This window comes from Pelmatolapia mariae, linkage group LG6, assembly GCF_036321145.2.
Source record: "Pelmatolapia mariae isolate MD_Pm_ZW linkage group LG6, Pm_UMD_F_2, whole genome shotgun sequence".
In the NCBI taxonomy this organism is placed as follows: domain Eukaryota; kingdom Metazoa; phylum Chordata; class Actinopteri; order Cichliformes; family Cichlidae; genus Pelmatolapia; species Pelmatolapia mariae.
In genome coordinates this window covers 26,917,945-26,942,621 of record NC_086232.1, presented here as the reverse complement: position 1 = coordinate 26,942,621, position 24,677 = coordinate 26,917,945, and the positions used below count along the sequence as shown (strand labels likewise).

General features: G+C 40.9%; 1 protein-coding gene across 1 annotated transcript; it reads left to right on the top strand.

Moving 5' to 3' along the window:
* The first annotated feature begins 8,777 nt into the window (after positions 1-8,777).
* On the top strand, positions 8,778-24,629 carry LOC134629730 (TRIO and F-actin-binding protein-like). Its single transcript, XM_063477253.1, has 18 exons — positions 8,778-8,930; positions 11,170-11,330; positions 13,209-13,375; positions 13,502-14,634; positions 14,988-15,127; positions 16,145-16,310; positions 16,397-16,477; positions 17,270-17,302; positions 17,536-17,604; positions 17,787-17,876; positions 18,174-18,268; positions 19,371-20,010; positions 20,160-20,394; positions 21,709-21,820; positions 21,947-22,106; positions 22,293-22,406; positions 24,219-24,305; positions 24,413-24,629. The coding sequence occupies exons 1-18, from the start codon at positions 8,778-8,780 to the stop codon at positions 24,557-24,559; spliced, it is 3,783 nt and encodes a 1,260-aa protein (XP_063333323.1). The 3' UTR covers positions 24,560-24,629.
* The last annotated feature ends 48 nt before the right edge of the window (positions 24,630-24,677 follow it).

Below are 24,677 nucleotides of genomic sequence, written 5' to 3'. Positions count from 1 at the left end.
AGTGCTGTTCGTCTCTGTGGCCCAGCTTGATGACTCCCCCTCGAATGCCACGAGAGCCAATTTACACAGAAGCAGGCGGCTGCCTCATTTCTCACTTTGAGAACCGATCCAGGTCAACATGTTTTTAGAAAAGCAGGCCGAGGGGGGCGGGGGGGGACAGGAGGCGGTTGAGGGCGGCCAGGATCGTTCCCAGTGCATGAATACATTTTATAAAAGGAAATTCCAAATAAGATCTGTACACAACGTTGTGATTAATAGCGGAAAAAGGCATTCACACGTCCCTGTTTAGCGTATTTTGTTTTCATCCGACTCCAAACAAATTTAATGAGACTGAAACGAAAACAAGTACAAATAGAAACAAGTACTCTAAATCTCAGTCTCTCCAGTCTGTGATCTGTGAACTCAGTGGAGTCGAAAAGCTTTTTAGACTGGAACTTGGGTAACATTTCAATCTATTTTATTGTTTATTTCTTTTTTTGTTGGTTTTATTTGACGTGAAGCACTTTGTCTGAATTTGTATAAATTTACTTACTTACAAATGTAAATGTTATGTCAATGTTTCTCAAGGCCACTATTCGCCCCCTTCCTGATTTCTTAATTTCTTTCCATATTTGTTACACTTCAGTGTTTTAGATCATCAAACAAACCTTCCACACTCAGGCCTGACATCAACAGAGACATTTCTAAGCCTTTGGGACTCCAGTAAACTGTGGCAAGAGGCATCTTCAACAAATGGAGAAACTTGGAACAGGAGTAAACCTTCCCAGTGGGAAGAGTGACCGACCTACCAAAATTACTCCAAGCGCGCACCAATGACTCATCCACAGTGTTGGGAAGGTTACTTTTAAAATGTATTCCACTACAGATTACAGAATACATGCCCCAAAATGTATTTTGTAACGTATTCCATTACGTTACTCAATGAGAGTAACGTATTCTGAATACTTTGGATTACTTAATATATTATCATGCTTTTTTACAACTACATGATTGTACTATTGCTGTGATTTATTACTATTACTGAAGGTTACTCACCATACCAATAGCAACTAGATTTTTAAATCTTAATATAAAATGAGTAACAGTAGGTGGACATTAGGCAAGGCTGCACTTTTTGCAGCGATCTCGTATAGAAAACTATTCCGCGCGTATATAAAACAGGTCCGCGGCTCCGAACCGTAGTAAAGGGACCTCTGGCTAATACGTCGGGTTCTTGTCGGGCTGGTAGCCAAAAACTAGCTTTACTTCGTTGTCTGGGTCAACTTTGCTAGCAAGAGACAGAGAGAGGCGTTGAAAGGCTGCTCCAATGGAACTTATTGTTTTGGAGGAAAACACAAACATTGTGTACAGTCGAGTCTTAATAGCTTACTTACAACTGGGCTCGTCAGGCACTCTTTTTGGCTGCAGTGGTTATTATTATATTTACATACTTCCAGCTCCCGTTTCTGGTCGGCGACAGCTCGTACTTTTCCACTCTCCTTTTTCTCCCTCCCTCGCTCACAGACACATAACAGGTATGGCAGTCCATTCTCCCTGCAGCACGGACTACACTGCCCATCAGGCTACATTCTTTAAGGCGATGCCTGTAACACCCTATTGCCTTCATATTAAATAATTTTAAAAAATATTTCTTCACGTCATTATGAGACGCGAGATTGAGACACAGACATTAGAGCCTTTTAATGCATGTTTTGTTTGGGTTTCCACCGGCGTGGAGTTACCAAAAATAGAGAGGGCATAGCCTAACATAAGAAAAAGGAAAAGACTGCCGTGTAATCCCTTTATTTCAACAAAGTAACTGTATTCTGAATACCACCTTTTTGAACGGTAACTGTAACGGAATACAGTTACTCATATTTTGTATTTTAAATACGTAACGGCGGTACATGTATTCCGTTACTCCCCAACACTGCTCATCCAGTAGATCTAAAAAGAACCCAGAACAACATCAAAAGAATTGCAGGCCTCGCTTAAGGTCAAGGTCAGAGTTCATGATTCAAAAATAAGAAAGATACTGGGCAAAAATCACATCCATGGGAGAATTGTTAGGCCAAAATCACTGCTGACCAAAAAGAACTCAAAGGTTCGTCTAGCATTTGCCAAAAAAAGATCTTGATGATCCCCAAGACTTTTATACTCTGTTGACTGACAAGAAAAAACAAACAAACAAAAAAAAAAAAACATCCTAGTAACAGTCAAACATGGTGGTGGTAGTGTGATGGTCTGAGGCTGCTTTGTAGCTTCAGGACCTGGATAACTTGCGGTAATTGATGGAACCATGAATTCTGCTCACACACCCGCGAGTCCACCTATAAATGGTTCAATAAAGAAAAAAAACAAACAAATAAAAAACAAAACAAAGATTTTAGAGAGGCCTAGTCCAGAATTTTGAAACACCTTAAACAGGCTGTTCATGCTCGAAAACCCTGCATTTGACAAAAGCATGAAGAGAGGGTCAAAGTTCCTCCACAGTGATTTCAGAAAAAATTATTTTACATAAACAGCTGGTAAATATGTTTTGACACATTGGACGGATTCATTGTTTTGCTTCATTATGAATAATATGGTATCCATGCAAGTATAGTGAGAGATATTCATTCATACACCAATTATGAATGCTACACATAAGGGAAGAGTTCAAATGTGTTACAGTGTGAAGTAAATTATTGTTAAGGCTATTTATGAAGTATTTGCTATTTCACCATGGCAGATGGGTTTGGGAGACTAAAATAAAAGGTAAAGTAGTGAAAAAGGAGAAATTAAAACCTTGGAGCTGCTTCATGTGTTAGACTTGTCACTGCCCCATTGTTTTTAAAGATTTGTAAGACACCAGGGTAGCAGATGATGGCAACTAATGCCAACAATGATGCAGTAGAATAAGTTGGTAAATACTGTAGCATTAAAACTAAAGGTATACAAGTCCAGCTGCTGTAAAACTCAAGCATGCGTGACGAACACCTAGACTGCTTTAAATAAAACATCAATTATAGATTTCTAAAATGTGTGGCCTTGTTGATCTGACAGTGAAAAAGAGGGTTAAAGTTGTTGAGTTCAGAAGGTTGTTCTGATCAGGAGCACTGGTCACGATCAATACTTGCCTTGGGTCAGGGATAGGATCCAGGATGAGAGCAATTTTTGCCCTCCATGCTGAGGTAATTAATGATGGTATGCAATTAATCATGTGTGATTGGTTACATTGTAACAGACTCTGCTAGAGAGGCCAGTTTCTTTGTCCATCATTTATTAGTGTTTTCACGTTGTTTCTGTTCCAACGGAGAGAGTGATGCAGAGATGCAGACCAAAGGAATCGATCACACGTGATGGCATTTGTAACTCTGACGTAAAAGCCACAATACTAAAAGCTGAGCACATGGCGAGTGGCCCCATGTCCAGAAGAGGGGTGAAGTAATGGAATCATTGACAAGTACAAAGCATGAAGTTGAAGTGAACACTAAGCAGTTCTTGGTCTGCTCTTAAAAGATAAGAGCCCAACATGCAAACAGTTGAACTACCCTTTAGATTGCATTTCTAGATTAATGATTTAATTATTTATTTGAAATATACTGCACCAGCAAATCACAACTACCACGCTGTACCCTGTGCTTGTCTGTTATGTGGTGCAGGGAAAGTAGATCTTAACCCTGTCATGTATGAATTATGACAACCGCAATCAGGATTTTTAAAGTATTTTTATTCAGCTTTAGGCATGAAAAGATGAATAAAAATACTTAAGAAAGAAATCCTGCTTGAGGTTGTCATAATTCATGCATGACAGGGTTAAATAACATAATTACAATGAAACACGTCATACATCTATAGTAACATTAAACAACCAGTGGGTGGAAGGGTATGGAGTGACACATCAGTGTCCAATGTAGTGATTTATGTGCAAGTATACCATCAACACTGACACAAATACAACTGTAGTGACCACTATGCGTGAAAGGGATGAACAAGGTAATGAAAGAAGCTCTATCACTACGAGCCTCACCTGTCATGGTACACCTGTGCTGATAATTTTTATTGTGAAAACTAGCTTTAAACTAACAATAAAAAAAGGTTTGTGTCCAAAATCACTTTCTATGTACTGTGTAATGCTCTATTTGAGCTCCAACACATGGAGTGTTACATTTATCCACCATACACCTCCCAATCCATCAGTGAAAGGAAAAGGTGGACTTTATAATAACAAATAATCAGGGAACTGAGTGATTTTTTTTTTACAGTGTTTTGTAAAACTAAGTACATCCCATAGTTCAATAGTCTGCAGTAACAGCTTTTGCAGCAATAACTTGAAATAATCATTTTCTGTAAAAATTTTATTGGTCTCTTATGTTGTTGCAAGCCCACTATAGTTTTGCACTACTGATTTATTCCATAGAGATTTGAGGGCATTCATTTATGCATGGCTTTCTTTAGATCCCAGCACGGCATTTCAGTCAGGTTGAGTTCTAGCTTTTGAATGGGCCATTCCAACAACTTGATTCTTTTGCTGCTGTGCTTGCTTTCATTGTCTATTTGCATTTTTAAGCCATGCAGAGAAGTTCATGGTCAACTCAATGATGCTACACAGATGCTGTGGCTGCAAAACGAGCCCAAACTGTCACCCCTCCACCACCATGCATGCTAGTATGAGGAGTTTGTGCTGACATGTTGTGTTTTAATTAAGATAGTATGGTCAAACATTTCCACTTTGTTCTTTTATTTCAAAAGGACATTGTTCCAGGACAACTCTGCAAACTTGAGCAGTGCTGCCATGTTATTTTTATACAAAAGAGGCTTTCTCCTGGCAACCCTTCGAAACAAGCCAGACTTTTTTAGTATTTTTCTAAATGTACAGTCATGTGTTTTAGCATTTAGCATGCTAACTGAGGCCTGTGGCGTCTGAGATGTAACTCGTGAATTTTTGCATTTTCTCTGACCTTGTTTGGACATCCAAACCTAGAAAGCCTGACAGATAATGATAATGATTGATCAAGTGCATCTGAATATCAACACTTGGCTGGATGTACTTAGATGTACAACGGCAGGAAAGGTGTACTTAGTTTTTCACAGGTCTGCATAAATCTTAATTGAGGAGTCAATTCAGACCTTAGCTTCTAAGTGTGTTTATGTACAGTAGAGTCATCATCACTAATTATTCAGGAAAAATTGACAATCAGAGAGCACATCCCTCTCCACTGCCAAGGACACATGCTTCAACTAACATTTGAAATGGATAGACCAACATTGCAATTGTAAAGTAAAAATGATCCAGATCCACACATTTTCTTTGCCTTTTTCTTTTTTCATGCTACACCTTTCCTCAAAGTTAATTTAAATTCAGTCAGCCAGTGTTTTTGAATAATTTTTCCAGAAAAAAAACCAGCAACAGAAAACCTGGACTACCTCAGTGCTCGACATGGGAGAGGAATAAAATCTCCATGTGGCCATGAAATAGCTTTAATCCAGTCATTAACATGTTTACCTTGGTGTTAGTTTTAACTTGTGTGAGGTGAACTTTTCCAACTGCATTTCCATGGATACTGGCTCTACTCTCTCATTACACCAACTGCTGCCAGAGCAGCTGAATGTAGCTACAGTACGCATGTGACACACAGCAAAGACAAAAATATCTCCCCTTAATTGTCATTTTACTTGCCAAAAATCTTTAATTATACTTCGTCTTGGGAGTTCATTTGATACCGCTGCTTGACAAAATGTAGGCTTACGAAACTGTAATTAATCATCACAAACTGTGAACATGTTCTAAAACGAGACACATGCACACGCTCACAAGAAGCAAAGTGGGCCTGAGCGCTTCATTCTTAACTGTCATTTTATAACAAGAGGCAGATTAAAGCGCGTTTATAAATACACAGAACCTCTGCGGACATTTGATGAGCAGTGTGGGGATCTACAAGCAGATGGTCCATGGCCAGGCACTGTAGGGGGAGAAAACAGTAGAGAGTGATTGTGAGCATTTGATGTTTGTCCTCAGTTTGTGTACTGTACATCCCTGTTGAGACCAAAGGCCCCCTCTCGTGGCTTGCTCAAGCATAATAATCCCAGAAGAAAGCAGACTAAGTATTCCCGATAGTAATTAGCCAATGATGCCAGCAGCTCTCAGAGATTTGCTCACTTATAGGAGTTTGCTGCAAATAAAATTGGCTGTGTTACTGAATTTGAATTAAATTAGTTGAGTTCTTGTTCTGTATTACCTTAACTTTTTTTCTGTGGCCCATTTTGTTTAGGCTAAGGTTGTTTGAATTCAATCCATCAAATAATTTGATACAAAGAAATATTAGATACACCATTAGAGATACAGGGCTGGGCCCCTTTTTGTCTTGAGAACTGTCTGAATATAAATATCACAGCAGAAACTTATACTCAGACCAGGAAATGTTTGAAGTGTTGTCTCCATTTACTATTCTTAGCTGACAGGAGTGGCACCCGGTGTGGTCTTATGCTGCTATCAAGGTGTTGTGCATTCAGATATGCTCTTCTGCATAGCTTGGTTGTATTGAATGGTTATGTGAACTACTGTTGCCTTCCTATGAGCTCAAAGCAGTGCAGCCATTCTCCTCTGACCTCTGGCATCAACAAGACATTTTTATCTATAGAACTGTTACATTTTCATACATTTATTTGTTATGACTCAGGGAAAACATTTTCTTCTGCTTTTCCAATTCAGGGTTGTTGGGGACCCAGAGAGTACCCCGGCTGACACAGGGTGAGAGGGCAGGTCACCTGTCTCACGTTGGGCTAGCACAGACCATGAGACAACCAGTCATGCTCACATCCACATCTACAGCCAATTCTGAGCTGTAGAAGGAAGCCGGCGTACCTGCAGAGAACCCACACAGACACAGGGAGAACGTGCAGACTCCGACTAGACTGGATTCAAACTCACAACCTTCTTACTACAAGGTTGTTATGGCCTCCATCATTACAACTTTACAAACATTTAACACCCATATGAGCATCAGCGAGTAACACCACTAAGTGTTGCTAGATTAAAGTTTCTGTACTGTGATTACCCTGGTATCAAGCCAATATTAATAACACAAAGGACTTATGGTGATTATTTGCAGCCCCCATATTGTGTAGGTGCAGGAAAATGGCCTCAGACTCCTCACCGAAATTTAATAAACTGTCTTATATACTTCCATCCATCCATTCGCTTCCGCTTATCCTTTTCAGGGTCGCGGGGGGCGCTGAAGCCTATCTCAGCTGTCATGGGGCGAGAGGCGGGGTACACCCTGGACAGGTCGCCAGTCTGTCGCAGGGCCAACACACAAGGACAGACAACCATTCGCACATCCACACCTGGTGATAATTTGGATTATCCAATTAACCTATCCCCACAAGCTGCATGTCTTTGGACGGTGGGAGGAAGCCGGAGTACCCGGAGAGAACCCACGCAAACACGGGGAGAACATGCAAACTCCACACAGAAAGACCCCGGCCTGATGTAGGAATTGAACTCAGGACCTTCTTGCTGTGCGGCAACAGTGCTAACCACCGTGCCACCGTGCTGCCCCTTATATACTTGATAATCTAAATGTGAGTGGACTGCATGTAAAAAATTACAAATCTAGAAAAAATTTTGCTCCATTTTCAGGCTTTAGACAAAAAAAATGAGAGGCCCTAAAGTATAAAACTGTGTGTGTTACTTTAGTATAAAGACAAGAAATTGGAACCAACCAGCAGACCAACCCTTATGCAGAACTGCTGGTGTTCCAGCTTGGTTAATTATTTCCTAGTGTTACCAGTCTTTGTGCTAAGCTAAGCAATTAAGCTGCTTGATGCAGCTCCAAAGGTTTCCTCTGGAGACGAAGACGAAGGTCTAGGACATACATCCACATTTTCATTTTGTCTGTTTTTTCCTAATTTTAACAACAACATCAATTTCTGTGTTTACTTTCTTGCACCCAGTGAAATTATTATTTAAGATACAGTATGATTTGGTCGTGTGTATCATGTTATGTTGGTTGTACTTTCTGTCCAGTTATCTCTTTCCTTTGAGGCTGCAGGGTCAGGGCAACCATCTGTTCAGCGGCACATCATCAGCCATAAGACATCTGTTAAGAGGAGTTAGTGCTCAGTTTAATTTTCTAAAGGTGATGATACCTGATAGGACACAATCGCCATATTGGGGTCCTGTGAGAACCAATGAAAGTTTGCTTTCTGACAAAAGACCACAGTCTTTAACTCCTGCATGGTAGCACGGGATCATTTCCATTCTGATGTCAGGTTTTGCTGGAGGATGCTTTTTTGGATATAACCTCTGTAAACCATTGGATTACGTCACCAAGGTAAACAATTTTCTTATTTTCCATTAGAGATTTGTATGCCATTAATATATACTAGGGGGTTTCCTTTACAAGCAGGTGAGCAGGTTTAAAGGTATCCAAGCAGTAGTGGTGTGTATTTCACTTTAGTTCAGCATTACATACATACCACTGTAAGTGCTATGACTCAATGAGATCAATTTATAGCAACAGAGCAGTTGTTTTTTAAGAATCATGCTTCAGCTTATAAGCAATTCAGATATAAAAAGCTAGAGAATTAACCTTTAATCTCCTAAAGTCTGCTTAATTAGTATAATAAGTATTCAATTGTTTTGATTGTATTTATGCTAATGAACTCCCACCAAGATCCCACCAAGATCCCACCAAGAGCCTCCTGGGAAATAACAGCACTCGAGGTCCAATGAAGCCAGTCAATCAAATGGAGTTAGAGCAGTAATGTGTCTGGAAATGTGCACCCTAAGCTTCGGAGGACAGGACAGGACCATGTCGCCCCCTGCTGAAGACTATTACTGTTGCCAGTTCCAGCCCAACACCTTTGACCTCTCCCGCTGTAGCTCCTGCCTGCGGCCAGATCACATGCACGTCAGCAGCGCTCCTGCAGCAGATGCTGCACAACAGGATACTCTGCAGGAGCTGGTATGTAGCTACATCAGCTGCTGTGCTTTCTGTGTAGCCACCTGGGTCTGTACAAAGTCTTTAAATGAAAGATAAAGCATCGTTCAGCTGATCATATAACTGATCACAAGGCCACTTACAAGTTTTTAAACCTAGAAGAGGAATTTGAGCATTTCCCAGGTCTTTTTGACCAAAGCCCAAAAAACCAAATGTGGAGCAAGGGTCATGTTTGTGTTGCTAAAGGTACTAAAGAATGGAAACTAAAGGTTTTTATGGTCTCAAAGAATAGCCTTTATTACAGTGACCTAAAACTTGTATGTCTTACTTTAGCTAATATCTGTCTGGTAATCCTCTGCTTCATTAAGGATGCATACATATATTGCCAGAGGTTTCTTCTTGTTAAAAGGGAGTTTTTCTTTTCCACTGTTGCCAAGTACTTGCTCAAAGGGGGTCGTTTGATTGTTGGGGTTTTCTCTGTGTTTTTCTAGAGTCTTTAATTTAATTTGATTTGGCACCATATAAAAAATTGAATAGAATTGAAATTGCTTTGACTTGAACAGATGGTCAGGATCTCTGTGCTAAGCAGAGGCAAAGGTTGGAGGCAGATCGTGTGTTATGGTGAAGCAGCCAAAGAAAGAATTTTGATAAAACTTTGAACAATTTATCCACAAACCTGAAAATGATGAAGCTATGAATTCTTATATCCAAAAGGTAAAAGGTCAAGTTTGGATTAACGCGGATGTAAAGAAGAACTTTCTGATTAGCACAGATATACCGCCATACTCTCGTGGTCTCTGACTGGAAGCCCTCATTGAGGTGATGAAAATTGTAGATCCATTCTTTTGTGATTTATTCAGTTCAACAGCTCAAAAACAATTCATAAGCGCAACATAATTTTGGTTTGTTTCCTAGGTAACCAGCCCATATTTATAATTAATAAGATGGGTGCAAAAAAGGGTCAACATTGCACAGTTCTATATATTTGTGTACCAAAGGTTCAGGTTGGCTGCAAAACTACCCAGATGCTCAGATTCTTTGCTTATACGACATTTTTATGGACATTTAAAATCAAATAAAATGACAATTTACAAGAATGATGTCAGCCTATAATACAATTATCAAGTGATAAAATTGTGGAGGTGGGAGAAGGATGGTGGCATTTGATTCTGTATCATTAATTAATGAAAGCTCATTACCATCCTTAGGGAATAGGTTGTAATCTGATACGCCCATATTACACATGCAGGCACATATCCTCGTGCAACACCGGCCCACTTAACTTATTATTCAGTGCGATGTCATTGTGAAACTTATGTTAGTCAACATCATGACTCTAATGTAGATTTTATTTTCAAGTGAAAACAGAGAAAAACAGATGCATTTTATTTAGTCCTGCATCCAGGAAGAGATTCAGTAGCTAAAATGAGGGGGAAAAAAAGTTTTGTGTTAATGAGAAGCTGACCTGAAGGAGAGATCAAGATAATGATAAGAAAGACAGTAAGTGGGCAGTTCTGGTGATGCAAAAGCACTGGAGCAATGAAATAATGATGAGCATGACCAGAGACTAGCTTGAGTTACGTCCTGTGCAGGCTAGATGTGTTGGCTTAGCTGGAACGACTGGAGAAGCAAAGACAGAAGTGGCTACACACAGCTACACAGCTTTGACGGCAGATTTGCCTGAAGGTCAGTGATCAGTGACAGTAAGTGGAATTTGTGTTAATGCTCAGACTCAGGAAGTTAGTTTGGTTTTTACTTTTGTATAAAAATTCAGTTTGTTTTGCTGTGACTTGTTTGATTTTTAAAGTGAGTAGAAACATGCCATCACATAGTTGCTGTATGAAGCTTTTAGTGGGTCATAATTAGATATAAGCATTGGCTGGTTTATTGTAAATCCAAATAACTGAGAAACCTGCACTTTTAGGAGGTTAAATATTTTTTAAGATTTGCAGAATAAGTCAAATTAGACAAGGCTGCAGTCGCTATGCCAAACTGACAATTTTGGTTCCCATAAATTTGTTGAATTCTGTCATTTTTTTGGTTTTAAATCGGTTGAATTATCCCAGTTAGGACTGCTAAACATGTTATTACTGAACTGTTTTTAAAAAAGCAGACATTGTTTCGACACTTTTACTTTGAGTTTAAATAATTTTCAAAAATAGAGACAAAACATTGTGATTGACAGCATTTTTCTTTTTTTAAATATCTAATTGGCACTATTAATCCAAATGCTTAATTTATGTTTCTGCTCCCCACAAACCAGGATACAGATGATGATGATGACGACACACGTGCCCTGTCTGAGGTGACCACAAGTGCCAGTAGTGATGATGTCAGAGGCGGCTGGACCTACGAGTGGAGTCTAGAGCACAGTCTGAGTCCTGAGTGGGAACTTAATATCTGTGATACTGACATACAATCCAGGTGAGTGTATCCAGTGTCCCGTTTTTAAGAAACTACTTTTTTACCAAGAACCTGCCTGTACTATATCACTGACTGGCCAGCTCAATAACATCCATTAGCTCAATCATGGAGTTGTGATAATAAATTTACATACACTTATCATGGGTGTGAATGTCATGGTAATTCTGGGGTTTTAATAATGTGAACTGTAATGTCCACTGTATAGATTTTTAAAAACAAGAGCTGGGTGCACAAGTTTTAATTTATTTTGGATTTTCTTAAATCCACACAGGGTCAAAAGTATACCCTCATTAATATTTGGTTAAATGTCCCTTAGAAAGTTGCACCTCAACCAAACTGTTTTGGTCGTTTCTGGCACAATTCTGGATACATATTTGATCACTTTTTATGGCAGTATTGGTAGAGATCATTTAAATTTGTGGTTTTCCTTACACAACTGTGGCTTCAGTCCTCAATTTTAAATAGGGTTGATGTCGGGGCTTTGAGACGACCATTCAAAAAGCTTAATGTTAAGCGTCCTTTATCCATTCCTAACCCGTTTTGATGTGTGTTTGGGGTCATTGTCGTGTTGGAACACCCAATTGCATCCCAGGATCAAGCCTCAAGACGTCGATGTGAGACGAAGTTGAGGAATTTGGAGGAAGAATTTGGTCCTCCTGTTTTTGTATTCACCATTTTTGTACAACTTGCCAGTACCACTGGCAGCAAACCACAAACCTCACTTGATCCCTAGCTTCCAGAGTCTAAAGTGCTGATAGTTTGAAAAAAACACGCAATTTATAGTTCTTGATATTTTAAATGTTCTTGCTTTGGTGAGCTCTCAGCATTTGAGGAAAAGGTTTAGACTAAGTGGGGCTTTCAGGAGGAAGAGGACCTGATTGACTGCTGATGGTGCTGGATGTTGTGGTGCCACAATAATGATAACTGATCTGCTTATTGATAGTGCAGACACAGTGAGCTTCCCTATCTGGAAATTCAGCATAGAAAGGGGTGCATAATTATCAACATAAAATGTAATAATTACATCAGTGTTTTATACACTTCATCTGTGTGGACATAAATCTGCTCTCATCATATTTCCATAATAACTACTGTAGCACTCAGGGCTTCTGTTCAAATCACTGAATATGCACTGTTCTCTCACAGTGTAGTGATCTCAGAGAGTCTCTGACTATAACTCAGGCTCTATATTCGGTACACTGAGTCTTTTCCTCTTATCACAGCTGCAGCAGCACCGGTGAGTCTCTACACACTCCTCTAGCATTTTATATTTATTTGAAAAGTCTGTTGAAACTTGAAAATGGTCTTAAGAATACATCTGCTTTTATAAATGGCATACTAAGAAGGAGTAATGATATATAAATGATGAATTAAGTACATGATAACACCTAACTAATACATTAATAATGCCAATAATTAAGTTGATTAAGCTAATAATGAAATTAATCTGTAACTTAATTGACGTATGAAAAAAATCAATGCTGTTATATAACCTACAGATGGTTCTAATCCATAAAATGAATACGTGATCAGTCTTAATCCTTCAACCCTGCAAGCCCGATCCCCAAAATTCTTGTACGTAAAATTAAATACCATGTGAGCAGGGGCTGTTTTGATGGTTTCCTCTGCTGAGCATAATTAAGTTCTGAGTTCCTCTGAAAGTTCCTGTATGGAAAAAGAAGATTAACATTATTTTCCTTCTTTGTTTAATGCCAAGGGTTTAATGAAAGACAAAGCTGATGGAAATCTTAGACTGACAGCACAGCAGATGTGTAGAGACGTTCTTGAAGCATTTCTTCACTAACTTGAGCAAACACTTTAGATGCATTCAAATAACAATTTATCGCCCATCGACTGATTGTCTACTACCTCTCCCAGCTCTCCAAATCAGTTGGATTCTTCAGAGAGGGGCCAACCCCCCAGGTTGGAGCGGCACTGTGTGGCTCAAAGAGCAATGACACGGTTGGACTCCTCTCCCCCACAAGGCACTGAAAGCTCCTGGATGGATGAGAGGAGAGGGAGAAACAGGTCCCGCCAGGCATCAGGTCAGTCACAGGCATGCATCCCAGTTAGAACTAAACTCCATCATGAGCATTTTACAGAAAGATAATCCTCTCTGATAAGCTATGTACATTATTAAGGCAATGATCACAGATTTGTTTGATTTTCAGAGTCCTGGGGAGATAGGGGACAAGAGAGTGGTTACTTCTCTCCCGACAGAAGAGGTGATGGTGAGCAGCAGATTGAGGAGGCCAAAAAACGTCAGTTTCGTTACTACGAGCGGGGGCATCCCCTTCCAAGCAACTATGTTCCCGAGCCCAAGGCCTGTGTCCCTTACAGGAACGTCAACCTGGGAGTGCCCTCCCAGCGAAGAAATCATGAGACATATATGCAGGAAACTTGGAGAAGTGAATCCCCGCAGAGATACACATACCACTCAAACTTTAGACAAGGAGATTCACAGAGAAATTCTCCGACACGTCACAGCTCTATGAGTCCAGAACGCTACAAGCTCACCGAATCGCCTGTGGGAGCTCAGAGAGGAAGCTCCCTCTGTAGGAGTCAGACTCGGTCTCATACTTCATCTCACAGCTCTCCACAGCTTCCATCATATGGTCCTTCTTGCCATACATCAGGCTGGTCCAGTCCATCCTGCAGGAAGTTGTCCACTGCCTCTCGCACCGTGTCTCCCTCCAGGGCCACACCATCTCACAGGTGTGCAGGCTCTTTGCTCTCACAGAATGGTGAATATGATGCTAAAAAGGGATATAGTCGAGAGTCAGGGAGTCCATCACAAGCTTCGAACAGGCACAGTTTAGACTCTGAGAAGCTGTACAGAAATCTCGAGTCTATCTCCCGTCGTGGCTCGTCGGCTCTTCAGCAAAATTCATATGAGCTATCCCAACCATCCCCACGAATCAGAACAGCTGTCAACAGCTCGACCAACACTCGAACTCGGAACAGTCGTGACGTTTCACCATCCAGGAACGGCTACGGCACCAGCCACTCCCCACAAAGAGAACCCTGCTCCAGAGACAGCAGGCTGAGTCCACAAAACTCATGGCAGGGGTCTGCACACTCTTTACTCAGCATCCCGGCCTCACCTGGATCCTCATCATCGAGGCGGGGCACAGGCTCTCAAGTCTTTGGTGGATCACTGTCACAAGCTACAATTACAGGAACAGATGAAGCCGATGAAGGAAAAAACAAAGTCATAGGAGACCGAAGCAGGAGTGCCATTAGACGAGGCATGGACACCCTGCTGATCTCTGAACCCAAAAAGGCTGCAGTAGATGCTGAGGAGGTAAATAAGTCGTGTGAGCAGGAATTTGGCTGATTGTCAACCTTGAGTTGTTAGCCAATGAACACACTGTGAATAATGCTCCTTTCTGGCACTTAGAATGACTAAACTTAAGAAAAAAGACTTAATCTTTAATTCACTCTGATCCCAAACTAGCAACTGACACAATAAACTCATTAGGAAGTGTTTAAAGTGGTAAAGTAAATATTCCATTATGCCATATAAATGAAATGAATGCAGGTTTAAGGCACTCCTGCACTTGCTTCAGCTTTTAGAATTATCTATTTGTTTAACAAACACAATATAAAAATCAGTCTTGCCACATGCTAACATGCTAAATCTTTTCTAAATCTAAGGTGGGGATGACCATAGATGATTACATAGTGCTGGCTGATATTCCCAAGATCCAAGTGGAGTCGGAAGAAGAGTTTCCAGGGCTGAGGTTGAGGAACCAGAGTCCCAGTCCATGCAGGGACCAGAGACTCAGGACATACAGGTTGGTGATGTGGCATTGTCTCACTGCTGGTCTTGAGCACTTGCATCTGTTTAAACACCTAACTGGGCCTTACCTAAATGCCAACCAAAATGTGGTTGGACACAGAAATATTCAGCTCATTCAAGACTGACAGAGGTTCTGAAATGCACACGGTAGCCAAAATAGGCTTTAGCAGTTGTAGTTGAAGTTTTCTTACCACACTTTAAACCTTATAAATCTTCAGTTGTAATGTTGCAGGCACCAAAATCAACATTAACAGCACTTCATATTGCCTTGCACTACTTAACTGCTACCAAAAGGAACTACTGGATAAAAGTCTTTTGTAGTCAGTGACTGCCTGAATTATCTCCTCTGAGATGCTCTGGTAGGTCTTCAGGGCAGCCACCTGCTGGCTGTTATTTGCTTTCTCTGCCTTCAGTTTTGGCTTCAGTTAAAAAAAAATTTTTAAAAGGCATGCTCTGTTAGGCTGAGATCAGCTGACTCACTTGGCCATTGAATCTTTGCCTTGAGAAACTGAGATGTTTGTGCAGTATGTTTTGGGTCATTATCCATTTGCACCGTGAAGAGTTGTCCAATCAATTTTTCAGCATTTGGCGGAACCTGACCACAGAGTATAGCCCTGTAAATGCTCAATTCTTCCCGCTACTTCTATGAGCAGTCACATCACCAGTAAACACTAGTGACCTCATTCCATTGGACTCTCTGAAAATTGTATAAAAATGGCTGTAATTCATAAACAGTTAATGCAATACTTTGGCTCAGTTGCTTCACTTAGTGTTTAAAGTCTGGACTTGTGCACTACAATCCGCTGTGATCTGTGCGTCACTCCTTCACTAGTTGGAAAATTAGTGGGCAGAAAACTCTTTGAAGATATGTATTTATCTGATGTGGTAACTGACAGCATTAATTTATGGCCTGAGAAAATAAACATGCTCTTGAACCTTTTGCAGAGGTCTGCAAAAGTTCACTTTAAAAATGTATTTCCTCTTTTCATTTCCTCTACACATTAACTATAAGGTATCAAGATGAAATAGACAGATCGAGCCAGTTCTACAGTTCAAGGCTGGAGTCAGACGAGAGGGGGAGAGGCAGAGAGAGAGGGAGAGACAGACGGGAGAAATGTCGAGACTCTGAGAACGGACGATCGTCTCGGAGACGATCAGCAGCATCTCTTCATACACAGGTAAGATGCAGTCACTGCAGGCATGTTTATCACAAACAGCCGTGTTGAAAAAGGTAAGAAAGTCCTGTCTGTTTAATCCATCAAAGACCTCAGATAGCCAGAGTGGAAAACACAGATCCTCCAAGGTGAATGAGCGACCGGCTCCTCCTGAACGCCTGCAGACACAGGTGAGCACTGTCTCATGACTTCCTGCGTCTGTATATATCACACGAGCATTTGGAGGAAAATAGGTCATTCATATATTTCAGCCTCTCGCAGAGACACACACTCGCAGGCAGAAGTCATTACCTAGCACTCTGTGTTTTAGGGCAGCATGTTCATTCGATTTATCATCTTTATTAATAGGTTCCAGGACGGTTTCAGTTAACTGTTTCCTGTATTTGCAGTGTTGTGCTGTCATGACTAAAGCAGCTGAGTCACTGTACACTGATGGATGACCACGAAATGAAACGTTCAAAAATGTTTCTGTTTCACTGTTGAAAACTTCTTTGTAGTAGTTCACACAGCATTTCCATATATAGGCACCTCTGTATGTGTGAAACTTTTATGACATCCTCTTTACATATCACATCGGGCACTTCTTCCAACCTAATTCCTCTATTTCTCCTCCTCTTCATATTACGATAACAACGGATCACATTCGTCATACATGGTGAGTATTTTTCAGTTGGTACTATCGTTCTAATAATGTACCGTTGGTTCCCCTTTCCCTTCCTTTCTCCCTCTGACAGTTTGATGGTTCACAGAAACTACACATCTTCCTCTTTGAATTTTCCTGTTCAGTTATATTTTTCTCTATCTGCACCTCGCCGCATGCGTCTCTCAAGAGTGCAGTCGTCTGTTTCCGACAGTTTCCGCTTCCTCTAGTTTCACAATGAAGTGTGAGAGATAAACCACAAAAAGAGCTCTTTCATTCTGTTTGCTCGTATCCCTTTAATTGCAGATGTTGTTTCTCAAAGGGGTGGATGTCCAGACTGGATGAACATGGCAAGGTAAAGGTATTCTTTTGGAAATCTTATTATATTTAACTAAGATGCTAATTCTAGCTGTAACCACATCCTCATAAAACCTGCCAGACAGGCTCAAAACACCACCAACGTGACTCATCATCGTGAAACATCTTGAAAAGAGTCTACATACTGTAGAAATGAATGCCAATGAATGGGTTTGATGTTCATGGCACCAGTTAGTTCATCATTGTCCATATTTACTGTTCTTTCCGCAGTGGAGGAAACACTGGTTTGTTCTCGGTGACACCTCGCTGAGATACTACAGAGACTCAGAGGCTGAGGAGGTATGACATAATGTGTGACACTAAAGCAGTTTCTGGTGTGCTGTTTTTGCACATTCAGGAAGACTTTATGAAGTTTGTTTTTTGATACCAGTAGATCAGTTTCCTGAAAAATGAATGGTTTGGGGGAGAACTGTGACCTTATTTGACTCAGCTAAAGTTATGCTGCTCTTGTCGTGCTGCAGTCAGATGACCTGGATGGAGAGATCGACCTGACGTCCTGCGTGAATGTGTCAGATTGTGATGTGGACAAGAACTACGGACTCCAAATACAAGTATGTATTTACAGCACTTTTGCTTTTTCTATATAAATAAAATTGAATTCAATTTGAATTGTTAATGGTGTTGCTCAGTAGACGAAAACACTGTCAATTAATCACACCTCCACCCCCCCAACTCCCAGTTTCACAGCCAGACAAATAGATGTTTGGCTGCTTCCTGTTTAACGCGCGCACGCGTGTGTGTGTGTGTGTGTGTGTGTGTGTGTGTGTGTGTGTGTGTGTGTGTGTGTGTGTGTGTGTGTGTGTGTGTGTGTGTGCGTGCGTGCGGTTGTGTCTTTTGATCTGCCCCAGACAAAAGGAGCAGTGTTCACTCTCTCTGCTGTGACATCCAGAATTCGGAAAAATTGGTTGAAGTTACTGAAGCAGGCGATCCAGAACAACACACAGTGAGTCTGGCACTATGGTGGGAGACAGTGAGACAGGAAGTGTTCAGATCCTTTACTTAGGACTTAAGGAACACATGAAAGTGTAAACATATTGTAATAATATTCAGAAAATAAATAATATCTGCAAAATGTGCCCAAATTCTTAGTGCACATAGAATATGTGATCAGTGTGTTTTGCTATTACATATTACATTTTTTTATTACTATTATTAATGCATTAGGCTTAATGCAGCAGACTGTGACTGTTGTAGCTGCTGGAACTGGAGTTCATTTCAAGAACCATATACACTATTTATTACATACATACACTATTTAGTCATTTCATTTAACTTAGAACCTGATGCGTGTAAAACAGTCTGGCTGGATTGTTTGTTGTACGTCATTTCCCTGGTTTGTCTCTCTTCACTGAAACTGCCAAATAAAGGCGGTTCTGGGTCGAGGTGGGGTGCGAGCCGATTCCAGTTGGAGAGGCAGGTTACAGTCTGGACAGGTAGTTTGTCGCAGGGCTAACACAGAGAGGCAGACAACTATTCATGCTCACACTCACACGTACAGCCAATTTAGAATCACCAGTTAACTTAATGTGTGTCTCTGGATTGTGGGAGGAAGCTGGATTACCCACACGGGCACAGGAAGAACATGAAAATTCCTTACAAAAGGCCCAGCCAGCCAAAAGAAACCCTTCTTGCTGTGAGGCATCATTGCAAAAATTCTTTCTACTTTCTTATTTTTATAGTTTTATATTATTTTTTTTCATAGAATTAACTAGCCCTGTACCTGCGCCCTTCATAGACTTTGTGCATTTCATTACCAAAGCAGTATAAAAAGCTGGAATCAAGTTAAAATAAAGGATCTTAAATTAAATTACAATTACTGGTCTCTCTTAATCTTAATTAGTGGCAGACAGAACAGAAACACCCTACATGGTGAATACTTGATGTTTATCATAGTGCTAAAATCTTCAGTCTCCAAAAACAAGATCTGAACATTTCTGTGGAGCATGGCTATGATTGGGTGGTCTGCCTGCAGCGGACCTTGTCTCTCTTATCTTTCTTTGAATGTGTAACTCTACTCTCCTGTATTTCCCTCATTCGGACCTCAGCCAATCAGACATCGGCAGCGAGAAAGAGAACCCCCTCTCCCGGAGACCGTCACCATGCCAACCCCCTGCTCAGTTCACCTGCAAGGATTCGGGCTATGAACCTGCCACTTGCACCTCCACCACTACAGCTGCAAACTCCTACCAGACCGAAATCCACCACCAAGCAGCAGACAGAGATCTGGGTGCGGACTTATCGCCAGCCAGTCAGAGAGAGGAAGGGGAGGGCTGGGACCGTGAGCAGGCGAAACGACTGGAGGAGAGGAACAAGTGGTTTGAGGAGGGGCTCCCCATCAATGAGATGGGCAGCAGGTGGGAGTCCATGGAGCTGAAAAAGGGGAGTGTGCCTGTGCCTGTTATTGAAACTATGGACTCTCAAGTTAACAGGAAGTGGGCAGAATTTGAGACAATGTCATTTCAGGACATGAGCGCACAGTCTCTCATAGGCACCCAGGCTTATCAGTCAAGCACCGCACAGGCATCTGCATCTCTACTTACTCCCCAGAGAGATCACTCACCAACTCAAGAGGTCAACCAGTCTGTCACCCGGTCACAAACCGATACATCAAACACGAAGGAGGCTCCTCCATCCATAAATGGCGCCCAGATCACAATGAATACAGCTGAAGCACTGCAAAAAGAGGTAGGAGAGAACTTTCAATTAAAAAAAAAGCAATGCTCAGAGTCAGGGCAAGAAAATTATACTATTATCCAACAGGGATTGGCATTTCAGTCTTTTTTTCCCCTCCTCCCTCTCTACCCCTACACATTTTCTATAAAACAATCTCCCAGGCTGTTTTTCTTCGAAAGCAGGTAGAGAGCATTAAGAGGGAGCGTGCGGCCATGGGTATAGAGGTGGAGAGTCCCTGTGGCACTGGGGCACCTTGTAGGGCCAGACTGGAGGCCATGGAAATAGCACACAGGAAAGCACTGCAGGAGCTGCAGGAGAAGCATGCCAAGGAGATAAAAAAGCTGGAAGAGGAAAAAGACAGGATGCTACAGGAGGAGAGCCAAGCAGCTGCTAAAGGTGAGTCACAGAGAATCAACAGCAACAGCAGCTTCAGCTAAACATGAGGATTTGCTTTTTGCTCTCTGCAGGGTGCGGTATTTATTTTAACTAAAAAAAATAATTATGAATCTTAGCCCTTGGTCCCTTACATGCATGTTACACAGTCATATCAGTTATCAAGATTTAATTCCTTCAGTCCTAAACATCACAATAGTAGAGTAGATACTAGACTCCAATTTACTTTGAAAGTTAATCTTATGAAAGATCTTGCTTTTGGTATGAAGGACCATTAATTTATGACCGTAAGGCAGTGTGCAACTATCCATGCACTGTCTTAGCCAGTTAATCCAGTGAGGGTGTTTTCTACGAATTCCCTCTTACGGCTCAGACTAAATCCTGGAAAAGATTAAAGTTGTGCACAAATCATTTCAACCATTTTAGACCTACCGAGGACGAGTTTTACGTTTTTTATTAAGAGAATAGCAGAAAGACAGTGCGAAACGACCGCACTGAAATGACACTTCTTTATTCATCATCTAAGTGAAGAAATTGATTAATTCATTCTTTCATCTAAACTTAAACATTTTAAGGACCCGCACTAAAACGTATTTCATGCAAAAAAAAAGACACTTATTGATTTGCAATTCAGTAAAATTAACATTTCTTGACTGATACATGACAGTCAAGAAATCATCAGCTCACACATGTGAGAAACATAATATTCGACCTTTGTGCAGTCATGCAACTGATTAATGCATTTAAACTTGCCACCATGCAACCAGTGGGTACATAACCACAGAAACCAGCCACAATGCAGCTGTGCACATTATCTGTGCACAACAAAGAGCACTGTACAGATTTAAGAATGTTTTAACTCCCATATTTGGCTCCTGGAATAACACAAACAGTGCACCAGTGAAGACTGGTGATCTCAGTTCATCAGAGAGACATGACACAAACAGGTACAGCTCTTTTATGGTCTCAGGTTGTAATTTAGTTCATTACAAAAGGGGTTTCATGAGCATAGCAGGCTTTCTCCAGTGTTAATGTATACTAACAGGATGAAGGCTGAGCCCCTTGAATAAAAGAATCAGAATCAGATTTACTTTTAATACCAAGTGTGTACACAAAACCAAGTGTGTACACGAAAGAGGAACTGGTCTTGGAGTCATAGTGCAACAAAACAATGGTGCAAAAATAGAATATATGGTATTTACTGTATACAGTACTACCTACTGATGCTGCTGTCACCTGCAAGCCTAAATTTTGCTGTTCTTGTTTTAAGGCTGTTTACTGAATGCATTACCTAGCTAACTAACTTCTCATCAAAAGCTATGGAGGCACTGAGAGCAGCTCACAGAGAGGAGCTGGAGAGACAAGTGGAGAAGGCCAGGAAGTCGTTCGCAGGAGCAGCACATGTGGATTCATCATGCCGAGGGCAGGCGTAAGTGTACCATAGCCCTCCTCGCTGCAGGCTGAAGATGTTCTACACTTGACCACACGCCTGCTGTGATGTATTATAATTAAGACCTCACAAAAACCTCACAACTCGTGTGTTTGTGCGTGCCAGGCTCCAGGCGGACATCTTGCACTCTGAGTTAGATGTGCTGTCAGAGCGTTACTCTCAGAAGTGCCTGGAGCTGGACCGCACTGAACAGAGCAGTAAGAGCCGAGAGACAGAGCTCGGACGCAAGGAGAAGGAGCTGGAGCAGCTCAGAAGAGAGAACCAGGTTTCTGCACAGCCTTTGTTTGCAAATGAATTTGAATACAGAACAACATGATGTGATAGAAAGTGAAACGATGACCTTCACATCCTCTTTATTTTATTCTTATAAGTATACATAATGAGGAAACACAATAAAGAAGCACATATATTGTAATACTTCTTATTTCTGAGCTACACATCTCTATTACAGGATCTCAAGGCCAAACTGGCAGAAGAGATCAGCCGTATGCGGTATTTCATCACAGGTCAGAGGTCGGATGTGGTATCCCTTTGCAACACTGAGCGCGCTGCATCAGAATTAGAGGTACTGATTACAGTTTCTTATATGAAAAGAGATAAGCTGAAAAAAATCTTTGCCCCCGCTCAAACCAACTTTATTTATAGCTGTGTGGAAATATTAAAGGACAAATGTTGACGTTACTGTCATCACTGGGAACCTCACAACAGCATCTGATCTATGTTCTGTGGGATTTTGAACCCACTCCATAAAAAACGAATGGATCATTTTTTTTCTTTTGCCTTGTATCCTGGTTTAATGACCCCCTGTGGCGACTGTCACCTGTTTCTTGGCCTCGTTTTTGTTGAGCATTCAGCTGCAGTACATATCGCCACCTACAGGCTGAAATAAAGTACATCGTCATCCTGCGCATCTCTGGTGAATCAATCGACTCATGAATCTAAGCACATCTAGGATGCATTTGAATCATTTCTTTTCCTCAGGTTCCTGCCTGTCAAATGTTTTCCATTTTTATTATACTGTAAAGTGATAATTAAAATTCTGATGGAGATTCTTTATTATTTTCTACAAAATAATAAAGAACTGTTGATACAAGGCAGGATGGATCCATGTTTTCATGTTGTTCACACCAAATTCTGACCCTTCCATCCAAATGTTGCAGAAACTCATCAGACCAGGCAACGTTTTTCAAATTTTCTTTTGTCTAGTTTTAGTGAGCCCAGGCTACAATTCATACAGTGTGGTCATCTGCTGCTGTAGCCCTTCTGCTTCACGTTTCAATATATTGTCCTTTCAGACATACCTGGTTGTAATGAGTGGTTATTTCAGGTGACTTTGATTCCTATGATAGTAAATCTAGCATCAACAAGGCATTTTTTCCCAGAGAAATGGCACTCACTCACTGTCTGTAAATCCTAGAGAGGGCCGTGCGGGAAACTTCCAGTAGATCAACAGTTATTTAAAGATACTCAGAAAATGCCAACAACTATACAGTGTTAAAAATCAGTTATCTTCTCCATTCTGATTCTCAGTTTGAAATTCAGCAGATCATTCAGCAGATCATCTTGACCAGGTCTACATACCTTAAGTTGCTGGCACTTGATTGACACGTCAGATATTTGTGCTAACAAGCAGTTGAACAGGTGTGCTTAGTAAAGTGACTGGTGAGCGCATTGAAATTTAAAGAGCTGTGTAAACTCTGTTTTAAAAAATGACAATAGTCAAATGAATTAGATGAATATAGTAAGATAAGCTACTTTCAGCTGCTTCCTTATTTACAATGAGTCACCATAGCAGGCAGCTCTGCATTTTTGATTTGGCGGGTTTTTTCGCTCTTCTCCCCTCTGCTCCTCTTCCCTTTTCTGGGAGGCAGTGGGGAGGTAGAGCGTACAGCCCGATCCGGCAGGGAGGTGTGGGAAGCCAGATCGAGTGCCCCCCTTCCGGCTCTCCTCTCTGCTCTCTCCTATCTTGTCCCTTTTGTCTTACTTCTCTCTATCACCTTTTCTATCCCTTTGAAAAAGTGAGGCTCCATAAATGTTAAAGAGGTAAGTATTATGTCTTAGTTGCATTGAATAGATAGAAGAAAATAAACTGTCGAAAACTAAACAGAAGAAAGAAGAAGAGAAATAACAATTTTACATAAACCAGTGACACACTCCAGGGCCTCCTTGGATGAGGGTGTCTAGCGATAATGGCCGAAACACCCGATGAATCCAAGGTCCACTACTGACAATGTGTCCCAAACTGGTAAAGTTTCTGGGCTGCCTTTTCTCATAACAGCCATCCTTCAAGATTTTCTCCATTTAAAGCAATGCATTATCAGGGATTGTAACATCTAGTCCTTTTACTGAATAAGAGGTTGTGTTTAATGTCTTACAGACTCTACTCAGAGCAAAAGAAAATGAAGTTCAGTATCTTAAAAAAGAAATCAGTTGTCTACAGAATGAAGTGCAATCTCTTACAAAGGTATGTTTTACAGTCTATTCTCTTTTATCACACAGAAATAATACACAATAAAAATTTATAACAATTAAATGGCCTAACTATGCTTACCATGTCTGTCCTTATTCCAGGAGAAAGAAGTCGCTTATGAGCGTTTTAAGGAGGCGTATGTAGAGCTAAGTGACACGAGGGGGCGTGGTCAGCTGGAGATGGGCTCACTCAATGAACACCTGAGACTGGCCAACGCTGCCCTTCAGGAGGGAGCAAGACAGACCTGACCTACCTGACCTACGAGGACAAGCCTTAAAAAATGTACTTTGACAAAGAAAACCAGCCAATATTAAAAAAAAAAAAAAAAAAAAAAAAAAAAAAAAAGCAATCTATGTTATCATGACC